Here is a 23993-nt window from a genome sequence, read left to right on the forward strand (position 1 = left end):
CAATTTACCAGAATCATCTTAAGCATATTTTGAGAAGTAAAATCCTGACAGCTACAGAGCAGATTTTCCCAGAGGCAGGTATTGTTGCAGAAAAACAATATTATTGATAAAAATCTTAGCGTGTTGGAACTTGGAAGGGAAACTAAATACATCTTTTTCATTCTTCATGCCAGTCCTTTAGAGCTCCATTTCCTTAACCTCACGTTGCATTCCACTTTCTCTTTGAATTTTTATTTTTATAAAAGTGCTTTAGTACATCTCGAAGCACACTAATGAACTGTTCTCTAAGAAGAAACAGCCTTACTAAAGTTGGCTTTGAGAGGCAGGCAGAATTTGAAGAGCACTGAAAAGATAACGCACAGATTGGGGTATCAATGATTTTCCTTTTTGAGAGTCTGCAAGTTCTAAGATAACACTGGTATCTGGCCCATTTTTCTTGCTAAGTGCCCATCTTATGGGTAAATCCTGTTTTACAGCATTCTGATACACAGAAAGTTGAACTTGAGCGTGAAAGACTGAAAAAAAAAAATATCAGAAAGACAGATGGCAGGCCGTCCTCCCCAGAATTCAGTTTCACATTATGCGTGTGATTGCTAATAGGCAAGCACTAAAAAACAATCTTCCTTGATGGAGAGGAGCTGATAAATTGTCAACATAAAGTTAGACTGTGGTTGCTCCAGTTATCGAAAGCTCTTCTGTGAGTTTGGTCCCATCAAAGTCGGCTTCTTACAACCGCAACAAAATTTATGAATGCATATGTCTATAAAGTGACTGAAAACAACCCCTAATGCGTATTTGTTTATTGTGCGTCAGCTCTGTGTGGCTTTAGCGCACGCCAGAAAACCAAACACACACCCAAACCCATTTTTTGTCCAGTTCTCTTTTCTAGCCTCTGCATCTGATAATGAAAAAGTCAGGAGCCAACTGGGGATGTGATTTCCCCTTCTATCCTGAGAGCTGACTTAAACAAAAAGATCTCCTCTTAAATGGCTCCTGCATGGTTTGGGAGGGCACTCCATGGGGTTGCACTAGCTTTGCAGTGACAGAAGTGGATGCGTTTGAGAGCAATGGGGAGCATTGACTATTCAGAGAAGAAAAAGATGTTTGAGAAAGAAAAATAAATAAAATCAAGTGGTTAAAAAGCAACTCAACTAATGATCTGCAACACGCAGCACCACGTTTTGTATTATCTTTGATAGCAAGATAAAGCCTACGCAGACACTGCAAAAATAGAGCAAAAGTGATTTTCTTCTTTTTATTTTTGAATGTTTGTTTTTAAAAAAGTAATTAAGCGTTCAATCCAGGAATATAAAATGTTATTTTCTGGGGAGAGGGAGGAGAGAGAGGGCGAAAATATGCTCGTAGTGAAAATCCAATAGCTACACACTGTATTTGATTTTTAAACACATCACTTAAAATATTGAATATTTGCGTGGTTATCACATTCAGATTTTATGTCATTGGTTGCTGTTCATTCGAGAACAGTCGTTTAATTGCAGATGAATTGCAACTGATCTGACATGCAGAGATCTTTCTGGAACAAGGGGACTGGGTGCTCAGATAGTACTGTTTATAAAGGTTGCTACAATTACTAGAAAGGTTGGATAGCTAACCAGCATTAGAAGTAAATGAGTTGATGAACAAATAATTGTTTTTTTAATGAGAAAAAAGTTGTCATCCTTAAAGCCAGGGGTTTTAGTAAATGGTATATATAAGGGAAACCTTAGGCTCCCTGAAGCGTAGGCTTTGCTTATATTGTGCCAAGTACCCAGACATTTCCCAGAATCTAGATACCTAACAGTGTACAGACGGAGTAGTTGTGTGACTGAGGCCTGTGTGAGTCTTCCTTTTCTGATTCATTTTGCAACCCAAGATTTCAATGCATAAAGAATTTAGGTTTTTTTTCTTGAGTTACTGGTTCTAGAAAAATCATATTTCTGCTTTCAGAATATCTACTTATACCAGCGTCTAAGATTCAAGTGGGGGTGAGGGGAGGAAATCCCTGTCCTCAATATAGGGCAGAATGATGGAAGGAAAAATACACTGAGAAAATTCCAAAGGGAATTATTCAATGACTTAAAGCCGCATACTTATTCTCTTATCCTCGGGGCTGAGAACAATCTTCTTGGTCTCCTTTTCGGAAAATAGTGATCTTTTTCTTACAATGAAAGCAAAAGGTTTAGTTAGAATGGAACAGTCTTAATCTTCATTCTTGTTATCCTGAACACTGATTAGCCCATTGGGCTGGTATTGTACTAAATAAATACAATAAAGACTTCTTTATTAAATAAAGACGTCTACTCCCATCTACATTTGCTGAGTCAGATTAGATGTTTTCACTCCTGATTCCCTTGAGGACCAGATTTCCTGCTGCTCGATGCACTTGATGCCTTCATCTCTTTGCTGATACTATTCCGTCTGTGTAGAGTTCCTTCCCTAATATCTCTTTAGGGTAAGTCTATCCTTTATGTGCTGGCTAAAATCCTGTTCTCTTTGAGACTCTCTCGTCTTCCACCAGACATAATCATTTACAGATCTTCTTGGACTTATGATGGAGTTGCATCCTGATAAACCCATCATCAGCTGAAAATATTTTAAGTAGAAAATGCATGTAATACACCTAATCTAATGAACATCAGAGCTTAGCCCAGCCTACCATAAATGAGCTCAGAACACTTAAACGTTAGCCTGCAGTTGGGCAAAATCATCTAGCACAAAGTCTATTTTTTTTAAGCTAATTTCACTTTATTTTTGTTTACAAATTTATTTATCTTTATTTTAATTTATTTTTGGCTGCATTGGGTCTTCGTTGCTGCGCACGGACTTTCTCTAGTTGTGGCAAGCAGGGGCTACTCTTTGTTGCGGTGCATGGGCTTCTCGTTGTGGTGGCTTCTCTTGTCGTGGAGCACGGGCTCTAGGCACTCAGGCTTCAGTAGTTGCAGCACATGGGCTCAGTAGTTGCGGCTCGCAGGCTTTTGAACGCAGGCTCAGTAGTTGTGGTGCACGGGCTTAGTTGCTCCGTGGCACGTGGGATCTTCCCGGACCGGGGCTCGAACCCATGTTCCCTGCATTGGCAGGTGGATTCTTAACTATTGCACCACCAGGGAAGCCCACAAAGTCTATTTTTAAAGAAAGCATTGAAAACCTCATGTAATTTATTGAATACTGTACTGAAAGTGAAAAAGAGAATGGGTACAGAATGGTTGAAGTGTATCAGCTGTTTAACCTCATGGTCACAGGGCTGCGGCTGCCCAGCATCAGTGAGACTATTGTATTGTATATCGCTAGCCCAGGAAAAGATCAAAATTTGAAATCTGAAATATAGTTTCTACTGAAGGTCCATCACTCTTGTGCCATTGTAAAGTTGAAAATTCATAAGTCAAAACATCATAAGTCAGGGACCACCTGTACTTCCTCGCATTGCCCTTGAACAGATCCCTGTTACAGCACATATTGTATTACTGTCTTGGCCATTTCTTTGTGTGCCTGCATAAGCCTAGACTCTGTTCTCTGGACCAAGGACTCTCTTTTATCCATCTTTGTCTTCCTAGTACCCAGTACAGTGTGTGATACACAACAGGTACACAATCAGTACTGACTGCATGACTGAGCGAAATCAATTCCTAAATACTTGGAACAAAAGGTGATGCTAAAGAATGAAAATTTTAAATTGTTCTTAGTTACAATAGACTTTTCTTTTGATTCCCCAGTTTATTATGGATGGATAAAGCTTGTTTTTGAAAATGTTTCCATTACGTAGATGGAAAACTTTGGGGGAAACCACATTCTGAAACTCTGGTTGGAACAATTAAAATTAGTTATTTCATATCAGTCTTGAAGGAACTCAAGTTGATAAGCTCTAGGGTCAGCATATGCCTTGTTCAGCTTTCTTTAAAGGCATGGGGAGTAATAAAGCTTTCCATTTTATCTTCGGTCAAATAATACTGCGGAAATATCACCTCATTTCTGATGTCAGTGATGACTTCTTCTTACCTCCATGATGTCAAAAGGGAATTATTATTATTAGAATGACAGATTACTAATGATGCTGTAAAAAAAGAGGAAGAGCTGAAATCATTACAATCCAAACACCCAACATATCCCTTCTCATTTGAGCCTTACCGTTTGGAACTCTGAACAGAGTCATTCAGCAATATCATGGCTGTGTGAAAATTATTCTAAGTAGGAAGAAAATCAAGAGCAGGCTCCTTTGAATTCTCACTAGCAGAGCACTAGCCTTATAACGTGTTCAGGACTGGATGGCATGACTAGGAGGTGTGATTTATGTATGCGGGAAGAAAAAGATCCTTTGGGGGTCAAAATGTGTCATGGGCTCTGTGTCACCTCCACTTATGCTTTCCCCAAGGGGAGAACCACTGTCTGGGGAGGAAGTTTGGACAAGGGGCCTCTCCAGGCTTTGGATTCTGTTTCCCTCTATGGCACGGTGATAGCATGGCCTGTTGGTTCTGGGCTTCATTCCCTTTTCACCTACTGACTGGCTTGCTGCCCATCCATGTTGACTTCTGGGCTCTAATTCACTGTGGTTGGCCTAACAGGGCTGAGGGCCTGAGAACAGGGAGGTCTTAGGCACCACCAATTTTGTGTCCTAGAGGTAAAGTCCACATAACTTAAGGTTCCTCCACTGTGCCGAGACGCTTGGGATCTGGGTCCATAGGCAAACTGTATCACTCTCCTGATCTTTCCAGTGCACAGAGAGGAAGGATGCATTTCAGAGAGAAGATAGTATAGTTTATTACAAAATAACAATTTACGAATAAGAATATTTTACATTTCTATGCTACCTTTCTTTGAGGGGTTTGACACTTATGATATCGTTAACTCCACTTATCGTTAAAGAACTCAAGGACTTAACTGCCTCTAGGGCTATTCCAGTCAGGTTAAAAGATGCATTTCCCTTCAACTGGAAACATAACTATTTCAGACAACAATAAGCCAACTGCAAAAAAATTAGAGGGGAAAAGAGATAAATTTAATAAGAACATGATATTGTCTGTTATTTGGCATTAAAAGAGTACATATTGCGTTAACGCGAGTAAGGAAAAGAAATTTGTCACTGCTCATGGAATAAGGCAAGAGAGTATTACTATCAAATCATCATCTTATCTTTGCCCTCAATCTAGTATCTAGATTGATTCCTCAGGGTCTAGTCTATCCACAGGACAAGGTACAAAGTTGATTGAGCTCTCCCTAAGGATTACAAAATCCTCCCCAGACCTCTTCTCCCTCGGTTAAATATTTGCTGGAATATTTCTCAAACCAGCAGTGCCCACAAGGGAATATGGCAGCTCTTGGTAACTGTGTGGCCTTTGTTGGAACTTCCTGGCAGGCCTTAAGCTCTCTCTTCCCAGGAGTCAGGGGCTGCTCCTATTAGGCAGATCCTCTATTTCCATTCCCCCCTGAGTATCCCAGAGGGGCTTTCACCCTAATGACGAGAGCATACTCTAGGGAGGAAGTAATCTCAACCATCAAATGACTAAGGAACACTGGAGGCAAGTCATATCGTTGTTTCATTTCTAGCAAGGAAACAGAAGCCCAGAATAACCAGGCTGCTTGTCCAATGTTGCATAGCAAGTAAGCAGCAAAGTGCTGGTAACGGGATGAAATTTTCTGAATCCCCTCACCAGGTGTGCCCCTATTAAGCCACTCTGTTTTCATAACTTCTACAGGAGTCATGAGTTTGAAGGACATTTAACAAGGAGCTGTTGAGAACTGTTAAATATATTCAGAACTACCAAGTAATAATCAAGTGACTCTTGATTGTACTTCCAGAGTTCTAGACACTAGAATTGGGTATAAGTGGGGTACAAGTTAAATACATGTTGATTTTCAAAAAACTGAATATGGTAGCATGAAAAATATGTCATAGAATATGTCAACCATTAGTGAAGGTTTTTAAAAAGGAAATTGAAGAAAACTTCAATTTATCTTACTTAGCAATAGGGCCTGGAAACTAAACAATTATTTAATTCTATTGGATGAATACTCTCATCTCTATATCCCCCTTAAAGGACAGGAGTATTGACCCAAGAAAGGAATATATTCTGGCCTTAGTATAGATGATGTCCAGTATTTATAAATTCCTTCTTTTTAAAAAAAAATGTTTATTGAATTTCTACTGTGTGACTGAAACTATTGTAGGAGCTTCAGCTTACACTGTCATGGGGGAGAAAAATTATATACAGACAAATTTAAGATATTACGTTAGATTGTAAGTGTTATGAAGAACAGTAAGGCAGCAGGATAAAGCAGATGATGGGGGACAGGGGGTGTCTTGAGCTATTTTATAGGAGGTGGTGAGGGGAGTGACATCTGAGCAGAAAGCTTCAAGAAATTCAGTTGTGACCCATGGGTATATCTGCGGGCAATATGTACTCCAGGGAGAATAAAAAGCAGGTCCAAAAGCCCTGGTGAAAAGGAGGTGTAAATACTGCTACCAGTCAAACAATAATGTATATGGATTGCTTCCGTAGACCATTGCCAGAAATAAGCTGAAAGCAGTGTTTCCAACATGGCAACTTAGAAATATCCACTGCCCACTGATAGTTCAGATTAAATACACACACACACACGCACGCACGCATGCACGCACGCACGCACGCACGCAGTTAAGGCGGCAGGCCAAAGTCTCTCTCTTGAATATTACTACAGAGGGTTGAGAACTGATTACAGAGACGACTCTTGTTTAAAGCAGAGTCTTGTAACTCAAAGCACTTCGCAATGAGGCCCATTCTTTTAGTCTGATAGTGGAGGGCGTTCACAGAGAGATGGAAAAATGAGATTAGTCCCTCGTCCCCTAGGAAGTCACTACATGAGAAGATAGGAACTCCAGGATCCTGGCTCTTTTTCTGTACTTGGATTGAGTCTACCAAATCTTCTCTGGAATGCCATGTATGGTACTCCTGAGATAAAGCTGGGCTCAAGCCACACTGGTGGTCTGCCTTCCTCAGGGGGTTCAGTTTATGTGTATGTAGATGCTTTAAGCAAACTGTGGAGACTTGTGGGCTTCTAGGAACCTAGAAGCTCCATTTATTCCAGAGATCAACAACAACAAGTTGGCCCTGCCTCTACTTCATGTCTTACGTTAAAGGGCTATATTAGTCTTGCCATGATGCTAAATCAATTCCAAAGAAAACCATTTGGTCTGTGTTTCTTTTGTTAAAGGGGCAGATGACGTATTTCAGTTATATTTTGTGTCTTCTAATCAAATCCATATTCAGGACACTTGAGCAGGGAGAAATTTCCCAGAAATACATGCATTTTCTATATTTAGAAGAAATCATTTATTATTCTGGAGCACATGTAACCTCCAGGAGACAATCAGAAATATTATTGATGAATTACTACTTTTCCATAGTTATAGGTGCATATGCAGAGGTGTGGAAGTTAAGGTTTTGGACTGTCTAGATCAACCTTTATCAAACTCATAATACGAGTTCCATAAACATGAAACTTCACATATGGACATGTATTGTGTGCTCACCATGGACCAGGCATTGTGGTAGAACTGACTGTATGTGCACTACCCACTTTATTTCACAATAGTCTTATGAAGGAGGTTCCATTGGTACTCTCACTTTACAGGAGAGGAAATAGATGCTTAAAGATGTTAAACAATATACTTAAAATCATTGAGCCAGGAAAGGCAGGACCAAGTCCAAATTTTGGGCTGTTTGATGTCACAGCCTATGTGGTTAATCACTCTTCAGTGAGATAGTTTTGAGGTAATGAGGGTCAGACAAGGTACCATAGCTGGAAGCCCTTGAACTCCACAAAGAGTTAGGTAACTGCTACTTCGGACCACTGGATCAAGAGACTGCTTTAGGGAAATGGAAATTGTGGACCTTTGTAGCTATTGTTGGGGCATCTCGGCACATCCAACAGTGCTGGGCTTGAAAAAGCGAGTGACTGTGCTTATGTTTACTTTTTGTTCTTAAGTCTGTTTTTTCCTTCTTTTATAAATCTTTTTAATTGGCCAAAGTCTCATAATAGATGATATTTTAAAATCTGTTAGATTGAGAATATACTTACAAAGACATTATGATAATTTTGGAAGGGTACTCGTTAGTTAAATGACTTTATATACAGAAAGGTTTGTTAATTTTTGCATCATTGATGTCATTTTCAAAGTGATCATCATTTTCATTATTCTTAGCTAGCAAAGACTCAGAAAACCAAACTGAAAAGATCTAGAATTAGTCAAAGATGGGATGCTCTTGTTTGTCTACCTGCTTTCTAAAATCTGTACAACGGAAAATGAAGTACCTGTAAGTTAGCAACATACTTGGGTGGCAGTTACTGACATAGAGTTTACAGACACTTCACAGAACGGCTAGTGATTTTGCCTCTAGTTGGTAAAATAGCTAGCTGATTAGTCCCGGCAGAAATGACATATCCCAAGCTAGAACTACGGTCATGTCTTGGTAATGGGAAATGAATTCTTTAAGATCAGAAACAATGTCAATTATATTCAAGATGACACTGGAAACCATGTTGTAATGGACAATTGTGCAGAGGTGAGCCGGGACTTAAAGGAGATAATAGGATTTTAAAAACTTGATTTTATTGGTTCTCTCCTCTATTTGCATTTTTCATCAGGATAACCTCTGCCTGTAAGTTCTACCCTGGAAGTTTTTTACTCCTTCAATTTATTCTGGGTGTCTGGGTTGAGGATTGAAAGGCAATATATATGTAGTCTTAGAAAGCCTGAATGGGTTGACAGAATTTTTGGTCTTCTCTGAAAATTCATCTATTGATTTGACAAGACAGTTACATTTTGTGAAGCTTGGAATACCATAGTTGTCATTTCAAGACAACAGCTGAAGCAAAGGCTTCAGGAGAAGCATTGATATGTCCGGACACCTGGAACATTTCTCCATCTCAGACTGGAGAAACATCCGGATGGCATCTAATCTGTCCACACTTGTCTATGAGGAAAGACTCCTAAGTGATGAGTTTCGTGTATGCTCTTAGAAATCTCCAGAGAAGGACCACCTCCCCATTCGCCCCTACATCAGTGCTGGTCATAGCTCCAAGCTAAACTTCTCCTGGTACAATTAAAACTCACTGCATACAGTTACCCTCTTGGGCAAAGAAAGAACCAGCCTCCCCATAACAACACTTCACATATTTTTAGCAGTCTTTAACAAATCACGGAGTTGTGCCAGCACGCAGGATATGATTGAATATTGCTCTAGTTTTCAGAGATATAGAGCCTCCAAATGTTCATATCCAGAAAAAGTCTTGAAAGATGATTTAATAGAAATAAAGTGGTGATCACCAGATGCCGATATGAAATCCTGATGAATAAGTGATGCTAAGATGACTCTATTTTTTTTGTTTTCTGAAAAGAATTCTCAACTGATGGCTCAAGGGAATGCTGTAGATGTGATATATTCTGATTTTCATAAGGTGCACTGGTACAGAGTAACGATATGGTAGCAGGCAAGATGGAGGAATATGGGAGCCAGGTCATGGTAGAGTCATCTGGGTGCCTAGCTGCTCCTGTGGTCACATCCAAAAGACACTGATGTCAGTTAGCAGGTTCTGTAGTGGTATGTTATAGGGCTCAGTACTGTCAACATTTTCACTCTTACCTCAGAAAAAGAGATGGCATGAAATTCAATTCAATTCAATTAACATTTACTGAATGGCAGCTACATGCAGCATACTATATGCTAGGTGCTGAGGGAAGAAAGCAGAATCAGAAAGCACCCAGTATCCAATGTAGTATATGGGAAAGAAGAAGGAATTTGAAATTGGAGGATGTGGATAATTCTCTCAGTTTTGCCGTTCCCCATTTATGTGACTTTAGACAAGTCAATTCATACTTCTGTGGCTCAGTTGTACCATCTTCAAGATTGGAAACAGAGCCAATTACCTAAAAGAATTATTGGGAGGTTCATACGAGGTTCTATAAAAGTGCTTCATAAAATGGAGAGAAAATAGCTAGACTGTGTTATCTCATTTGATCTGTAGAAAGATTCTTTGGGTTACATACTAATAATAGTTTTATCTTACAGGTGAGAAAAGCAAGGCACAGAGGGCTTAAGTAAAAACTAAAAATGCTATTTTAGCACAGAGGAGAAGGGACAGGTGCATTGGGGAAGATGCAAAAAGAAGTGATATTTGAGTGGTACCATTACTGGCTGAGTAAGAGTTTTCTATGTGGAAGTGTGGCAGAAAGGCATTTTAGGAAAAACAATATCATGGCCAAAAGCACAGCAGTGTGAGTATGCAGATGTATTTCAGGAAAGATGATTGGACTGATTTTATTAGAGCATCAGTACTAAAGAGTTCCAAAAAAAGGATGATGGAGATGGTGGTAGCCAAGGACCAAATTCTTGAATATGTTGGCACTGTGAACCATTGAAGACTCAGGAGCAGAGAAGTAAATGGTCACTGAGACTTTGGGAAGCTATTCCAATGGAGCAGAATTCACGGTAGAGTGGAGAAGTAAATCTGCTGGGAGGTAATTTGGGAATTTCTCACAACAGGTCCAGAAAAAGGCATTAAACTGGAGGAATGGCAGTAGAAACAGGTGAATTCAACCAACTCTGGCAGCACAGTAAAGTGGCAGGTGATCAAGAGGGAGGGGTTGATATCTTAGTATTATAGACTTGGTTTAATAAGAATTAAACCAAGAACTAAAATCCCAGATGGTTGAAACAGTAGTAATTCCCTTCTAGTCTGCTATCATCGTGAGTCTTGTCAGTATACACAATCAGGAACACGTTTGCATATGAAAAGCCTTCAACTCTAAAATTGACCTAGCTGTGATTTTGACATTGGAAATCCTAGTGACGCGACCAGGAAACAAAGGAGGACCATGTGCCACAGAAAATAATTCTCAACCACAGATAAAATCTTTGAATAGTCGGTATTATTTTTATGAAAAATATCTTCTGAGAAATACTTTTTCAGAAGATTATGTGCACGTGGGGATCAAAACGTAAATCTTCACTTTGTCCTTTTGTAAGCTAGGAGTTGATGTCTTTTGTCACAGGACTTCAATATGTATTATTAACACTAAATGGGCAAAAGGGAGGGAGAAATGTGGAGGAAAGAAAGGACTACTGTGATATTGGTGAAATAAATTCTGGAAGATGCACTAACTTGATTTCTTAATAAGTACCAAAGATATCATCATATTAAATAGGGTTTTGTAACCTGAAATCACTGGATACACTTCAAGGATTCAAGAACTTCCTGATGGAAAATGCATTTACCTTGGGAGAGGTGCTACAGATTTCATCAAATCCTGAAAGGCATCTATGACACCCCAAAGAAAACAAATCACTGTTAAAATTATGGAAGTGCCTTACTCTACAGAATGGATACAACCATGAATTGAAAAAAATGAACAAGAGAAGGTTTAAAAGATGTTCATGTTTGTGGGCTTAGAAAAGACAAAAGAATTGCCTTTAGCTAATTAGCACCCTCTAAATTTTTGCTTTTGTTACCTCATGTTTGGATATCGACAGAGATTCTTTTTTTTTTTTTAACATCTTGATTGGGGTATAATTGCTTTACAATGGTGTGTTAGTTTCTGCTTTATAACAAAGTGAATCAGTTATACATATACATATGTTCCCATATCTCTTCCCTCTTGCATCTCCCTCCCTCCCACCCTCCCTATCCCACCCCTCTAGGTGGTCACAGAGCACCGAGCTGATCTCCCTGTGCTATGCGGCTGCTTCCCGCTAGCTATCTATTTTACGTTTGGTAGTGTATATATGTCCATGCCTCTCTCTCTGTCACAGCTCACCCTTCCCCCTCCCGTATCCTCAAGTCCGTCCTCTAGTAGGTCTGTGTCTTTATTCCTGTCTTACCCCTAGGTTCTTCATGATATTTATTTTTCCTTAAATTCCATATATATGTGTTAGCATACGGTATTTGTCTTTCTCTTTCTGACGACAGAGATTCTTAAAGCTGAATTATATCAGCAGCCTGAATAAACTAGCAGACCTACACAGTATTTTCTCTATTATTATTTATACTTTGACTCTTTATACCATGAGGAGGTTGGATAGATTTCAGAAATCATTTAGCTCAACACGTAGCTACAGGCAAATCCATGGCCAAATCATCCCAGATGGGGGACTGTTTATTTTTAGGTATCTGGAGCTCCCCCATCCTCCCTTAGTAATCTCTGTGTATGTGTCAGAGCAGGAACTCCCGGAACTTGAGGATTTTCAAGGAGTCATTCTCAGCACTGTATAAACATAACAGAGATTCTCTCTCTGTCTGTGTTCCCCAGTCGAGGATGTTCTACCATACCTTGAGAGGTAGGGCATCACCATGTGTGTGGATGAATACTCTAGAAATCACAGTGGTGCCGGTAGGCATTTAAGAATAGGTTATAAGATGGACAGTACCACCCCGAAGGAAACGATCCTCCAAAGACAAGAGGTAAGGAGGCGACCCTATAAGTCTTTCCTTCTCTAATTTCCCTGACTACATTATCTCCTTTTGTCCCCTGTGCTATACCTGAGAAGTTCCCCCAGACCTAGACCTAATCGAGAAGGCAGAATATCGATGCGGTGCAACTGAAAGGAAGAGCCCTGTTATGTTAAGATACGTGGCCAGCAATGAGACCTGAACAAGAAGGAAGCCCCTGAGGCTTAAAAAGTGGCTGGTCGAGCTAATGCACCCCTGGGGATTTCAAAGCAAATGGGGACAGAGACAAGGAATGTCAGCTCACAGCTGGGAAACTTCATCGGAGGAGAGAGGGTGACTTTCCTGAGGCCTGGGGTGTGGAAGCAACGCCAGTTTATATCCTCCTCTCTACCTGAATTAGCAGATCCAGACTGACGCTTCTTTGGCTAGAATTCTTGGTCCTGGGTATCTGAGTGGGTATCATATACCCCAGAAAGGAAGGTAAATCTCTGTCCACTAGTGCTGTGGAATATGCTGAGCCACCAAGGGAAGGTCTTAATCAGACAAGAGGATTTTCTTTTAAAAACTTAGATTAATTTTCCCTTTGCTGAGGTCCAGTTTGTGCTGAGTGCTTCTTTGGACTTAATCCATTAAGCACTGAAGCAAAGGAGTGAACAGGGCAGACTCTGGAATCTAAATGCCTGGATCAATCCTGGCTCCTCAGTAGCTACTTAAGAGCTGTAAGAATGAATATAGGCAAAGTATTGAAACGTTGAAAGCCTCAGTTTCACCACCTGCAAAATGGGCATAATAATAGAACGTAAAGCTTGAACAATGCCCGGCACAGAGGAAGTTTTTATATAAAGTTGTGGGGATTAGACAAAATAAGTATAAAGCGGTACGGTGCCTGCCAACGTTCAATAAGTGGTACTTCGGCTACTATTATTACTGTCAGTGACAACAACGATAACACTAAAAAGTGATGGAGAAAGTGAGAACAGCCCATGTGCCAAGGACACAGAAAAAATGGAGAGAAATATAGTGACATGCACTGAGCAAGGCTTAACATCTTGCATCTTTAACTAAGGGAAAGGAAAGAAGCAAACAATGGTAATAAATTAGGGAGGATATTGGGAGTATGGAGAAATTATCATCTGTTTCTTTTTATTTGTGTTTATTGTGTGGTGGTGGGGTGATTACCAGTTTTATTTGAATGTTTTATAAGCTGTTAGATTTATTTACTGAGAATGAACAGATAAATAGGGATGTTACTCAGCTGTGTCATGTCACGGCTTCTCATCAGCTCTTCCACTAACTTCCAGACAAGGTTAATTAATGAGGGAAGTTCACTGTGGAGGTGGAGGGGAGATCTGGGTCTGCTGAATGATTCATCTTATTGGGGGAACAGTGGATGAATCAACTCTCATGTTAGCAGTTCTGGGGAGGAAAGTAAGCATTGGGTGGAGACTTTCAGGATATCTTGAGAAAGAGGTGCTGTCAGAGGAGTATGCTCACTTTAACATTATATAATTTGATGGAAACTGGGACAGCTTCTGAATCTCTTCTAATCCTGGATGTTCAAGGTTATGCTTTTTAATATTTTGTTTCCCTTCGTAGAGCAGGGTGTCTTAATCCTAAACCAGAGGAGCTCCAGAAACACTCTTCTTCCATTTATATTTTCATGGAGGTCCCTTTTCATGCACCTGCCATAGGTGACACGTCACCTCCTCAGGGAGACCTTCTGTGACCCTGTCTAAAGTGGTCCCCACCAGCCACTCCCTCACATTACCTTGCTTCACTCTCTGCCTAATAGTGTGGCCTAGTGGTTAAGTGCAGGGGACATGGAGCCAGACTCCCCGAGTTCAAACCCCAGCTCTGTCCCTTCAGTGTGTGAACTTGGGTGTGTAATTAACCTCTCCAGCCTTAGTTTCTTCGTCTGTAAAATGGAAACAGTGAAAACGCTTTCCTCCTGTATTGTCATGAGGACTGACACACATAAGCTGTCCCACGCTCAGCATATTGTAGTGCACACAAATGTTAGCTACTGTTGTTTTAGCCTTCGTCGCTCTCTGAAATCACCTTCTTCGTTTATTTACTTATTACGGTCTCTTTTCCCCCTGTTCGTTAGCAGTTGGCAGGGACTTTTTGGTGTTCAAAGATGAGTTTAGGATCTTGAACAAGCTCCATATTAGGAGTTCAATAAACATTTGTCAAAATAATGAATGAATGTTCTGTCAATATTTAAGAAATTAGCTTCTCCAATTTCAGATCATGTAGCCAAACAGCTTGACTGAGCTGCCCGAATGACAGAACCAACAGAACCCAAGCCACTTAGTCTCTTGCCTAGACTGAAACTCAAACTATTTCTCTATAATGTTGTTATTATGATTTTACCATACCTCCCACTTCTGGGCAAATAAAATGTTGCAGAGCTTTACAATCTCTAGTTTGTTGTATGAAAGTAATAATAATTTTTTGTTGGTTTTCAAAAAATTAAGTTATCTAATGATATTGAATTACACTAGATATTGCTTTTTCAAAATATACCTCACCTCTTCCACCCTTCTTCCCTTCCGGGATATGCCTGCTACAGTCCAGGAAAAACCAGGAAATGTGAAGAACAAATGCTGACAGAAAAGTCGGAATGCCAAGAATGCATCTTTCTGGCATTAAAATGACAATAATCACTACACCTATAGTTTGCTTATAGAATTCCAAACTGGCTAAGGCTACACAGTTAACAACTAATAAATGTACAGTGTTTCCGTGAGGCAGAAAAATACATGATGGTCCTAAAGATAGTCTGTTTTCTGTCCTCCGACATATCCCTTTGTAACAGGCCAACAAATCCCTCTGTAGGAGGAGCTACTGCACAGGGCGCTGCCCGGGGGGCCTCTCCCTTGCTTTGAACCCTGTTAAAGGTTAAGGGTGTTCCACATGTGCCCTTTGGGCTGTAGGACAGCTCAGCTAAAAGTCATCCTTAGAAGGACCTGCTTTACCACAACCTTCCTTTTTACAGAAGAATTAATGTCAAAGAAAATGCCTGATTCTAACTTTTCTGCAGCTGCTAGCCTCCTGATGACTTATGTAAGGTTTTTAAAGCCTGATGAAAATGATGGTTACCATCCCTGCCAAGGTTATGGCATTGTCCCACAAGAACTGGGCTACTGGAAGCTCTAGACTCCCCAGCGGGGAAAGGTCATGCCGGCCACAGCGACAGTGTATTCCATCTGTTTGCCCTCCTCATATAATAAACATTGTTTGAAAGATTGGTTAGTGTGTTGTAAAACTGATAAGATTCGGGTTGCCAAAGGCATTTCGTGAATCTCATAGGTCTTAATTTATGTTGCTATAGTAACTGAAACGTTGGAATTTCCCAAGATTAGAAAGCTTTTATATCCTTAACCTTAGAATGGTAATAATGTAGATTACGACTCTGGACTTGGTCTTTGCTGTTGTGCGGAACATATTTTCTGTATGTGGAGTGTTCTATCTATGCTAAGGTGTGACTGAATGTTCAGTCACTGTGATTTCAAAATTAGGATTTCTGATGTCCAGCCTGATTTTTTTATCTACATGTATGAATCTTGGTGGCCAAGCTGTTATTAAAATGGACAGTCTTTCTCTAAAGAGAAAGGGGGGATTGGAAGGGGGAGGTGGGAGAAGTAGAATTCTTATAGTAGTAGTTCTAGAATGTCATCTTAAGGACTGATGTGAATTTGGCTTACCTTCTCCATCAAAGTGAATTTCTAGCATGTGCTGAAGCACTTGATACATTATTAACATGTCTTTTAAGGAAAGACACTCGCTGAGGCATTTAGGGCACCAGCACTGTCTGAAGTGAGAATGAGGGGTGTGATGAATCCCCTGACTTGAGACAGGAAGATAACTAAGAACCCTGTGGGCCGCTCCAGATCACATGTATTGATTAGATGGGCCCAAAGCAGCGGGAAAACCCAATGCAAGTGACCTAGGATTGACCCGAGACAGAAGTCTTTCCCCTGCTGGAGCCCAGCTTACCTTATATCCTGATGATTTGATGTGCACGCCACGTTTGGTCAGCGTAGATTTCATTCGGATGAAAAACGAACGCTCAAGAGTGTTGTCAGTGGTTAGCAGACTGGGGCTGGTTGATTCCACTGAAGAATACAAAAATACATGCACATGATTTAGATCTCTACACAGCCCCTCTCAGCTACTGCTCAGGTACGATCCTTGAGTTCACTAAAAATAAATGACTGATGGGTGCTAAGAGTGTAGTAATCAGTTTACCTCATTTAGAAAATGTTTACTTTGCAGAAAATATAAAAGAAAAATTAATGTGTCTGAAGAAACTCCTTTCCAGTTTCTAGCAAGCGCTTTTCAGGCCTTTTAAGTTCCAGCAGCTCCCCAAGTGGGGTCTGATAGTAAGTAAGTAACTGTAGCACATCCTGAGGCTTGTCTGGGGCACATGGAGAGACCAGTCACAAAAAACATGGACCCCAGAGATGTACGGGATGAACCAAGACTCGGGCAGAGATGCTTCTGATGAGAGTAAGGATGACTTGCTTTTTGTTCTCCCTGCAAATACCTTCTTGGATCAGTTGCCTGCTGGGGAGTTCTGAGAACCATGGCACCATCAATATTGGGCAGCCATACCCTGGCCCGTGTCCTTGCCCTTCTGAGTCAGTTTCCTTCACTATGGGGAATAAGAGGCATGAAGTCTTCTCGATTGACTCGAGGTAGAGGGCTGAGAATGGGATGTACAGACAGAATCAAAAAGTACTTCCAGTATCAACCTTCTCTTCTTGTCACTAGTGGCAGCTCGTCCCCTGCCCTCATCAGACTAAAAAACAGCCTCTATGTTTTTACTTCTTTGCTTCCGATATGAGAAAACCATAGTTTAAGCAAGATAGTTACTCTTTCCCTTTACATGTATTTAGACTAAGCAGAATATGTTTTGACTGAAAATGGTACTTTGCAGCCTTGCTGATCTAAAACCACCTTTATGCAAACGGGCCAGAGGGCAACGTGAATCTATTTCCTTTAAAAATAAACTTCCAAGGTGTTTTATAAATTTATTTTCCTGAAAAGAAATTAATTTTGGGGTTTTAAAGCCTAATAATATTCTAATTTTACCCTTCTAAAATAGTAGTTTACAGTTTCTCTTATTCTAAAGTAAGTGAAAATACATGTCCAACAACAAAATTGAATTTCTTTTGAGCAGCCCTACAAGAGCACTAATTTTCCCTAGGATGAAGGTCAAGAAATATGTGTAAAGAGATTTAAGAATTAAGTAGGTGTGAAAATAGCTATTAAAGCACAGAGAAAAATAGGCAAAACAAGCTTTTCAGTTTTAAATTATGAAACATATCCCATACTTTTTTTATTTTTTGCAGTACGCGGGCCTCTCACCGTTGTGGCCTCTCCCGCTGCGGAGCACAGGCTCCGGAAGCGCAGGCTCAGCGGCCATGGCTCACGGGCCTAGCCGCTTCGCGGCACGTGGGATCCTCCCGCACCGGGGCACGAACCCACGTACCCTGCATCGGCAGGCGGACTCTTAACCACTGCGCCACCAGGGAAGCCCCTCCCATACATTTTTAAGGGAAAGAAATGTCTATTTTTTATATTAGACTCGATGCTCAGATGAAAGAAAAATACGATCTACTATAATAACAGAAGCCTCGCTATTTGTGGTCTAAGGCTTTTCTTGTATCATTCTTGTCTTAATATGACTATATTTTCCTATATTTATAGCATTTCTCTTCTGGGGTGATGGAACCACTGACAAGTGTCCCTTCTTATGTGTCTCTCTTAAGATTTTCTTCTTTTTTTTGTCTTAGAGAGCACGGATCTGATGTCATTTTCAATGTACAGCTTTTTATCACTCGAGGGAAAAGCAGAGCCATGTTATATTTAGTACTTTCATTTCTTCTGATTAAATATGAATTACTATGAAATTTTTCTCATCATCTAACACGCTATAATACGCCAACAGCTTTTTAATACACTATATAAGCACAAACTTCTGCTCTAAGAGTTTAATTTGCCCCTCTAATCCAATCACATCAACCTTATTTCTCTTATCAGAGATTCCCATTTTGAATTAAATGAGCTCATTAGTTTTAATCAAAAGCAGAGAGATCAAAACTTAAACGTAAATGCTTTAGATCAGAACTGTCAGTCAGCCGTGCAGTTCTATTTTACTAAAACACAAGATCAGAGACCCTTAGAACCAATTTTTTCTCGTAAGGGATGCCAAGAGCTTGAAGATGCTATATCCCTTTTTTTTTTCCTTCCTCCCAAGGACAGATTATACGTTTAAGGTTAGACTTAATTTATAGCACTTTTTTCATCCTGGTGGAAGTAGAAAAGTATGCCAATCTACTAGTGTCCTTTTCACATTTATTGGCCCTGGTCCTCAGAGACTTGAACTAATGTGAAGCCATGAGAATCCACACCACAGACTTAGCCTCAACAGTTCAGCTCTGTTCAGCGAGACTGTGTTTGCAACAGCTGAGGAAAAATGCAACTTCCCAGAAAAGCGAACTATGTTTTATGGCTGAGGTCCAGGATACCCTGACCCAGGAAGGAAGGAACCATGTAACTGTGAATAATTCAGGCATCGTTAGAAATTGTTATTGTTTTTAGTATGTGGAACTGCACAGGTAAACACTTAGTGGGCACTTTAGAGACCCCAGCAAAGGTGCTTCCCGCTGGGTGACACAACGGGAGACACGAGCTTCCCATGAGCTGTGGAGCAGAATGCTGCGTACTGCTCTGGCTGGGCAGTGAATATAACGCCCCCATCCCCCTGCCCCATGTGTTAAATTTCCAGCATATACAGGAGCAGCGTTCATTAAACCCAGGACAACTGGTGTGAGAGGAATGCTGAGGTTAGATTTTGCCCCAGTGGAGCTGAGATTGAAAATCTAAACTGGTCCTCAAGCTGTCTTTCAAGAGCATGGGGATTTGGGGGGTGGTCAGGGAGAAGAGAGGGCAACTTCGAAAAGAGTTTGATTTCTGATAAAGATTTCTGCTTTAATTCCACACGGCCTTCTAATTCTGAGGACAGGGACAGAAGTAACCTGCCACACTGGCCCTTTCAAAGGATACGTGACAAACTCATTCCCAGCACACACGTACACAGCCACGTTTGCTCAAGGGCTGGCAAATATGCTCTGGTTATCCCAGCTCTGACAGTGGTGTCTCTCACGCAGAGAGGCATATTATCTGCATGTGACAGGAGTAGCCACTTTAGAACAGAAGCTTTCTAAGTGTCTCAGGTGAGAAGCATGGATTGTGATGAAGGCTCTATTGGGAGAGAACCAAGGGAGCATGGCCTTGGTGACGTGCGACATGACTGTAGCACTGAATAGAGAAAGGGTGTGTGTGTGTGTGTGTGTTGGGCGGATATGAAGAGAGGACAAAATAGTGAGAAAAGTATCCTTAGGACTTCTGCTCTATTAAGACCGTGGAACCAATCTAGGTCAAAAAAGCGTATTGGAGTGCTTTCTAGATCTCACACGCTTTTCTGTCAGCTTTTTGAGACAGGCCATGATTGCTGCATAATCTCATAAGAAATTTGGGATTCAGAGAAGTTATATCTGCTGCCAGAGACAAAGGAGAAATTGATGGGTGAAGCTGGATTAAGTGGTCAAAGCCCAGATATGGCCAGTTTTGACCTATGAATTATAAACAAGGAGCTGAAAAAGAAAACAAAAACAAGATCCATACAACTGAAAGCTAGATAAAGAAATAGACTCTCTTTTGGTGAATCTCAAGGGCCTCAACTTTTAAGTAAATCTAAATGATCTCAGCTCTTGAAATGTCAGTTTTTGCATATTTTGTGAAATTTACAGAACAATTCATAGCAAAAGTTGTAATAATTTTTATGTTGGCAAATTCCACCATAATGTGAAAGTATATCTGCATTATTCCACCTCTGTTTATAATTTCCTAACTGGTACTGTAGTTGCTGCTTCCTTGTTATTATGAAGGGGCAGGAGGTGGTGATGAAGGTCGGTGGCTGAGAACCATCTAGTTCTCACTGGCCAAGCCAAGGGCCAGGTATATTCTGAGCACTTCTGGGATTCTCTCCAGGGTCCCTGCAAGTGGATGAGGCCAAAGCAGAAAGAGGGCCTTTCTTTTTAGCATACTCCAAATGTCTGTGGTGCAGCCCTAGTGTCAGAGCCTCCAACTGCCATCAGATCCTGATGGGGGTGGGGGAGAAAAGAAAAGTTTTGAGAAAAGTCAAAACTCCTCAAGTGTGAACACAGTATTTTTCCTTTTAAAGGAGACGTGGCATTGGGCTAAGTTATTAAGATATGAAGTGAAATATACTCTTCCACCATTTCATTGCCTAAATGAATCTTTCCTTTTTCAGAAATTCTGTGCAAAGTGCGAACAACCAAAATGACTTTCACAAGACGAGGGAAGAGATGTTGGTTCATTTTGCAGTTATCTTGATAAAGCCAATCTGTTTCACTGGCGTATGCTGTTACCTTTGTTAGATACTGATGTACTTTAGAACTTGAGAATGAGTATATGTCAAGTATGTAACAAGTTCTTTCTTTTCTTACAAAAATTTTCCTGCACTTCCTTAGCCACTTGGAAGTTAGGTTTGATCATGTGGCTTTCTGTGGCCAGTGGAATGTGAGCAAAAGTCGTGTCACTTTCAGGTGGAATTCTCGAGAAAAGCAGGTCACGAGGCGCTACTTTCTCTTTCTCTCTGCTCTGGTGACTTCCAACATTTCAGATGGTGGCCGGTCCATCAGCCCAGGTCTTGGAATGAGGAAAATGTGGGACAGACTCTTTAGCCCACCCTCACAGAAATAATCTTTGTTGTAATTTGGGGATTGTTTTATTTACTGCAACATAACCTAGCCCAAGCTGACAGAGGAAAATACCAAATCTTTATTATTATATAAAAATATATGTTGTCCAAGTCTCCCAGATAGTCAGTGGCAGAGCACACAGCCATGATCTGTTTGACTCCAAAGTTCATGATATGTCCAATATTCCAGTTCTTACATTTATTTATATTCTCATTTTATCTCTTATGCTGGGGCAGCAGGGTGGACACAGGTCTCACTTTGATTCCCTATAGCACATAGCATGGTTCCTTAAACCCACAGCAAAGATCTACATGTATATACATATACGTGTGTGTGTGTATATATGTATATATATAAATAAATAAATATAAAATATATGTGTATATATACATACATGTATTATTTATATATATTTAATATATTCAAAAACTAATATTCATTAAACATTGACATCAATGTAATAAGATCTCCCCAACTTAGTTTCCCCATAGTAGGCCAATGGGAAAAATAAATCTTTTCTCACGGAAATTGTCCCAGTGGATTTTATGTTTATCCAGGATGACAGCTGTGGTTATCTAAAAATGCCACAAATTCTTCAATACTCCTCCTCCCACAAGGTGTAGCCTACTTCCTTTCCCCTTGAGTGTGGGCTAGACTTGGTGACTTACTTCTAATAAATAGCGTGTGGCAGAGTTGGCGGTGTATGACTTGGTCATAACAGGCAGCGTGGCTTCCTTGTTGCTGTCTCCCGGGTCATTCACTCTGATGGGAACCAGCTGCCATATTGTAAGGACACTTGAGCAGCCCTGTGGGGAGGCTAATGTAGTGAGGCACTGAGGCTTCCTACTCTCAGTCACGTGAGTGAGCTTAGATGTGGACCCTCCTGCCCCAATCAAGCGTTCAGATGACTCTGCTCTGACTGACATCTCTATGGCAACCTCATGAGAGATCCCAAGCTACAGCTAACTGACAAGCTGCTCCTGGATTCCTGACCTCTAGAATGGGATATCTTTGCTTTTTAAAAATCTATCAGTATTGAGGGTAATTTGTTATGCAAAGATAGATAATATAACACCCACGTGGAACCTCTTTTTGGACAAATCATAGCCTTGTTTTGATATGTGACAACCGTGTACATGGGTAAAACTCATGTGATTTTGAGAAGGAATGCCTTGCCCAGAGTGTCAGTACCTGGTGAATTCACATATATAAGGAAAACTACCTGCAGTGCTGATTTTCTAAGCGGGGTCTGTGTTTTCAATGCTCAACTGCTTTTTTAAAATGTGCAGTTTGCAAAAGGTGCTGTCAACAGCATCATCTGCAAGACTGTGATACCTTGAAAGGCAGGCTTGACGTCTTGCTTATCTTTTTTGTATCTATTCCCTGCTCTTCTCCAGCCCCCACGCATCCCCCTCAAGTGCCTAGGATTACGTTTTACATAAGTAGGCACTCGGTTTGCATGTTGGATTCAGTAATATTCGGATGCATTCTTTTAAGAAGAATTATTCATTTTACCCCTGCCCATTCTCTCACACCAAACCTCTTGTCCCAAGAAGTTTTTTTTCTTTTTTGGAGGAGAAGGAATCATTATGTCCTCTTCTTGTGTTCATTTCTAAGGAAGCATTTTTTGCTAAGTGTTATTTTGAGAGCCATGGACTAGTGGGTGTGGTCGTTAAAAGAGGATTGGCCTGCTTTCGCCCAGAATTAGAGAATACTTTGCTCTCTGTCTTTTGCGAGTTGGTTTCCATCCCACTGGGCTGTCCTCTACCATCCTCAACCATGTGCCAGGGTGACTTTGAAGGGGGTGATGGGCCTTAGTAGGCTACACTGAGATCCTCGGCCACTGGCGGGGAGGCAGTGCCCAGCATTTTCTGTGGACCCAAGTTGTACCACCTTTTGGATGTCAGGCCAATGCAGTTGCAGCCGCTACCCTCTGGCTCGGCAATCAGCCTCTCTCAGCGTCAGTGCTTGCTCTGGAGTTTGACGGAAAAGCCAAATTTATTGAAGTCTCATTAGGGCTGATTCCTGCTCCCACTGAGTTGTGTCTTCAGCTTTGTTTAGAAACTTGTGAATCATTAACTGAAACTCCAGAGCATAGCTGTGAAAATAATTGTGGTTCAATAATGATGTAATAAACTTCTCTCAGTATAACATTAAAAATAATCCACCGAAAAAAGAGGCAAAAATAATCATCTGCCATCCCATGCCACCTGTCAGCACAAGCTCCCCGGCAACGCCTCGGATGAGAATTGCAACGCATAAGGTTGGGGTTGCTACTTGGGGGGCTGTCCCCTGAGGGAGAGGAGCGTGTTCAGCTGCCGCCTGCTGCTCCACAGTTGGTGTTTGGATGATACCACTCTGGGGGAAATACACACAGTGTCAGAGCCAAGCTGCTACCAGTGGGTGTTTCTATACACAACTGCTAAGCTTCAGGAAAGTTCAAGGGGAAAGACTGGGTATTGGAAAGATAGACTTTGAGAGTCTATGAGATCCCACATGACCCGTTCTGCAGCAGGCTGTGTACTCCAAAGAACATGCCATCTGAATACTGCAACGGTTTTAAATCTTACTGGAGACTCCCTATAAATGTTGCCACTTGAGGGATCTATTCTGGGAGAAAAATATAGCATGTCCTCCCGGGATGCTGCTTGGGTTCCATTACCAATATTGCTTGTGGGATCGAGTGTGGCAGTGCTTTTATCATGACTATAAAGTGGTTACGAGCCAATTCCTCATATAAAACATACTCAATAACATTGAGGCTTTTTTGCCTTTTCTGTT

The 23993-nt window shown here is 40.8% G+C and overlaps 1 protein-coding gene and 1 long non-coding RNA gene across 21 annotated transcripts in view; one reads left to right on the forward strand and one right to left on the reverse strand.

The window, feature by feature from the left end:
* LOC307182854 overlaps positions 1–23993 on the forward strand; it is a 260562-nt gene that overhangs the window by 142835 nt on the left and 93734 nt on the right. The gene's annotated exons all lie outside the window — the stretch shown is intronic.
* Positions 1–23993, reverse strand: part of NPAS3 (neuronal PAS domain protein 3) — an 863203-nt gene that overhangs the window by 50927 nt on the left and 788283 nt on the right. For all 19 annotated transcript variants that reach the window (XM_079914468.1, XM_079914469.1, XM_079914467.1 and 16 more), the window contains one exon: positions 16417–16535. In XM_079914468.1, coding sequence (XP_079770594.1) covers positions 16417–16535 — 119 coding nt within the window. The remainder of the gene's footprint in view (positions 1–16416; positions 16536–23993) is intronic.

This window comes from Stenella coeruleoalba (assembly GCF_951394435.1).
Source record: "Stenella coeruleoalba genome assembly, chromosome: 2".
Classification (NCBI taxonomy): Eukaryota; Metazoa; Chordata; class Mammalia; order Artiodactyla; family Delphinidae; genus Stenella; species Stenella coeruleoalba.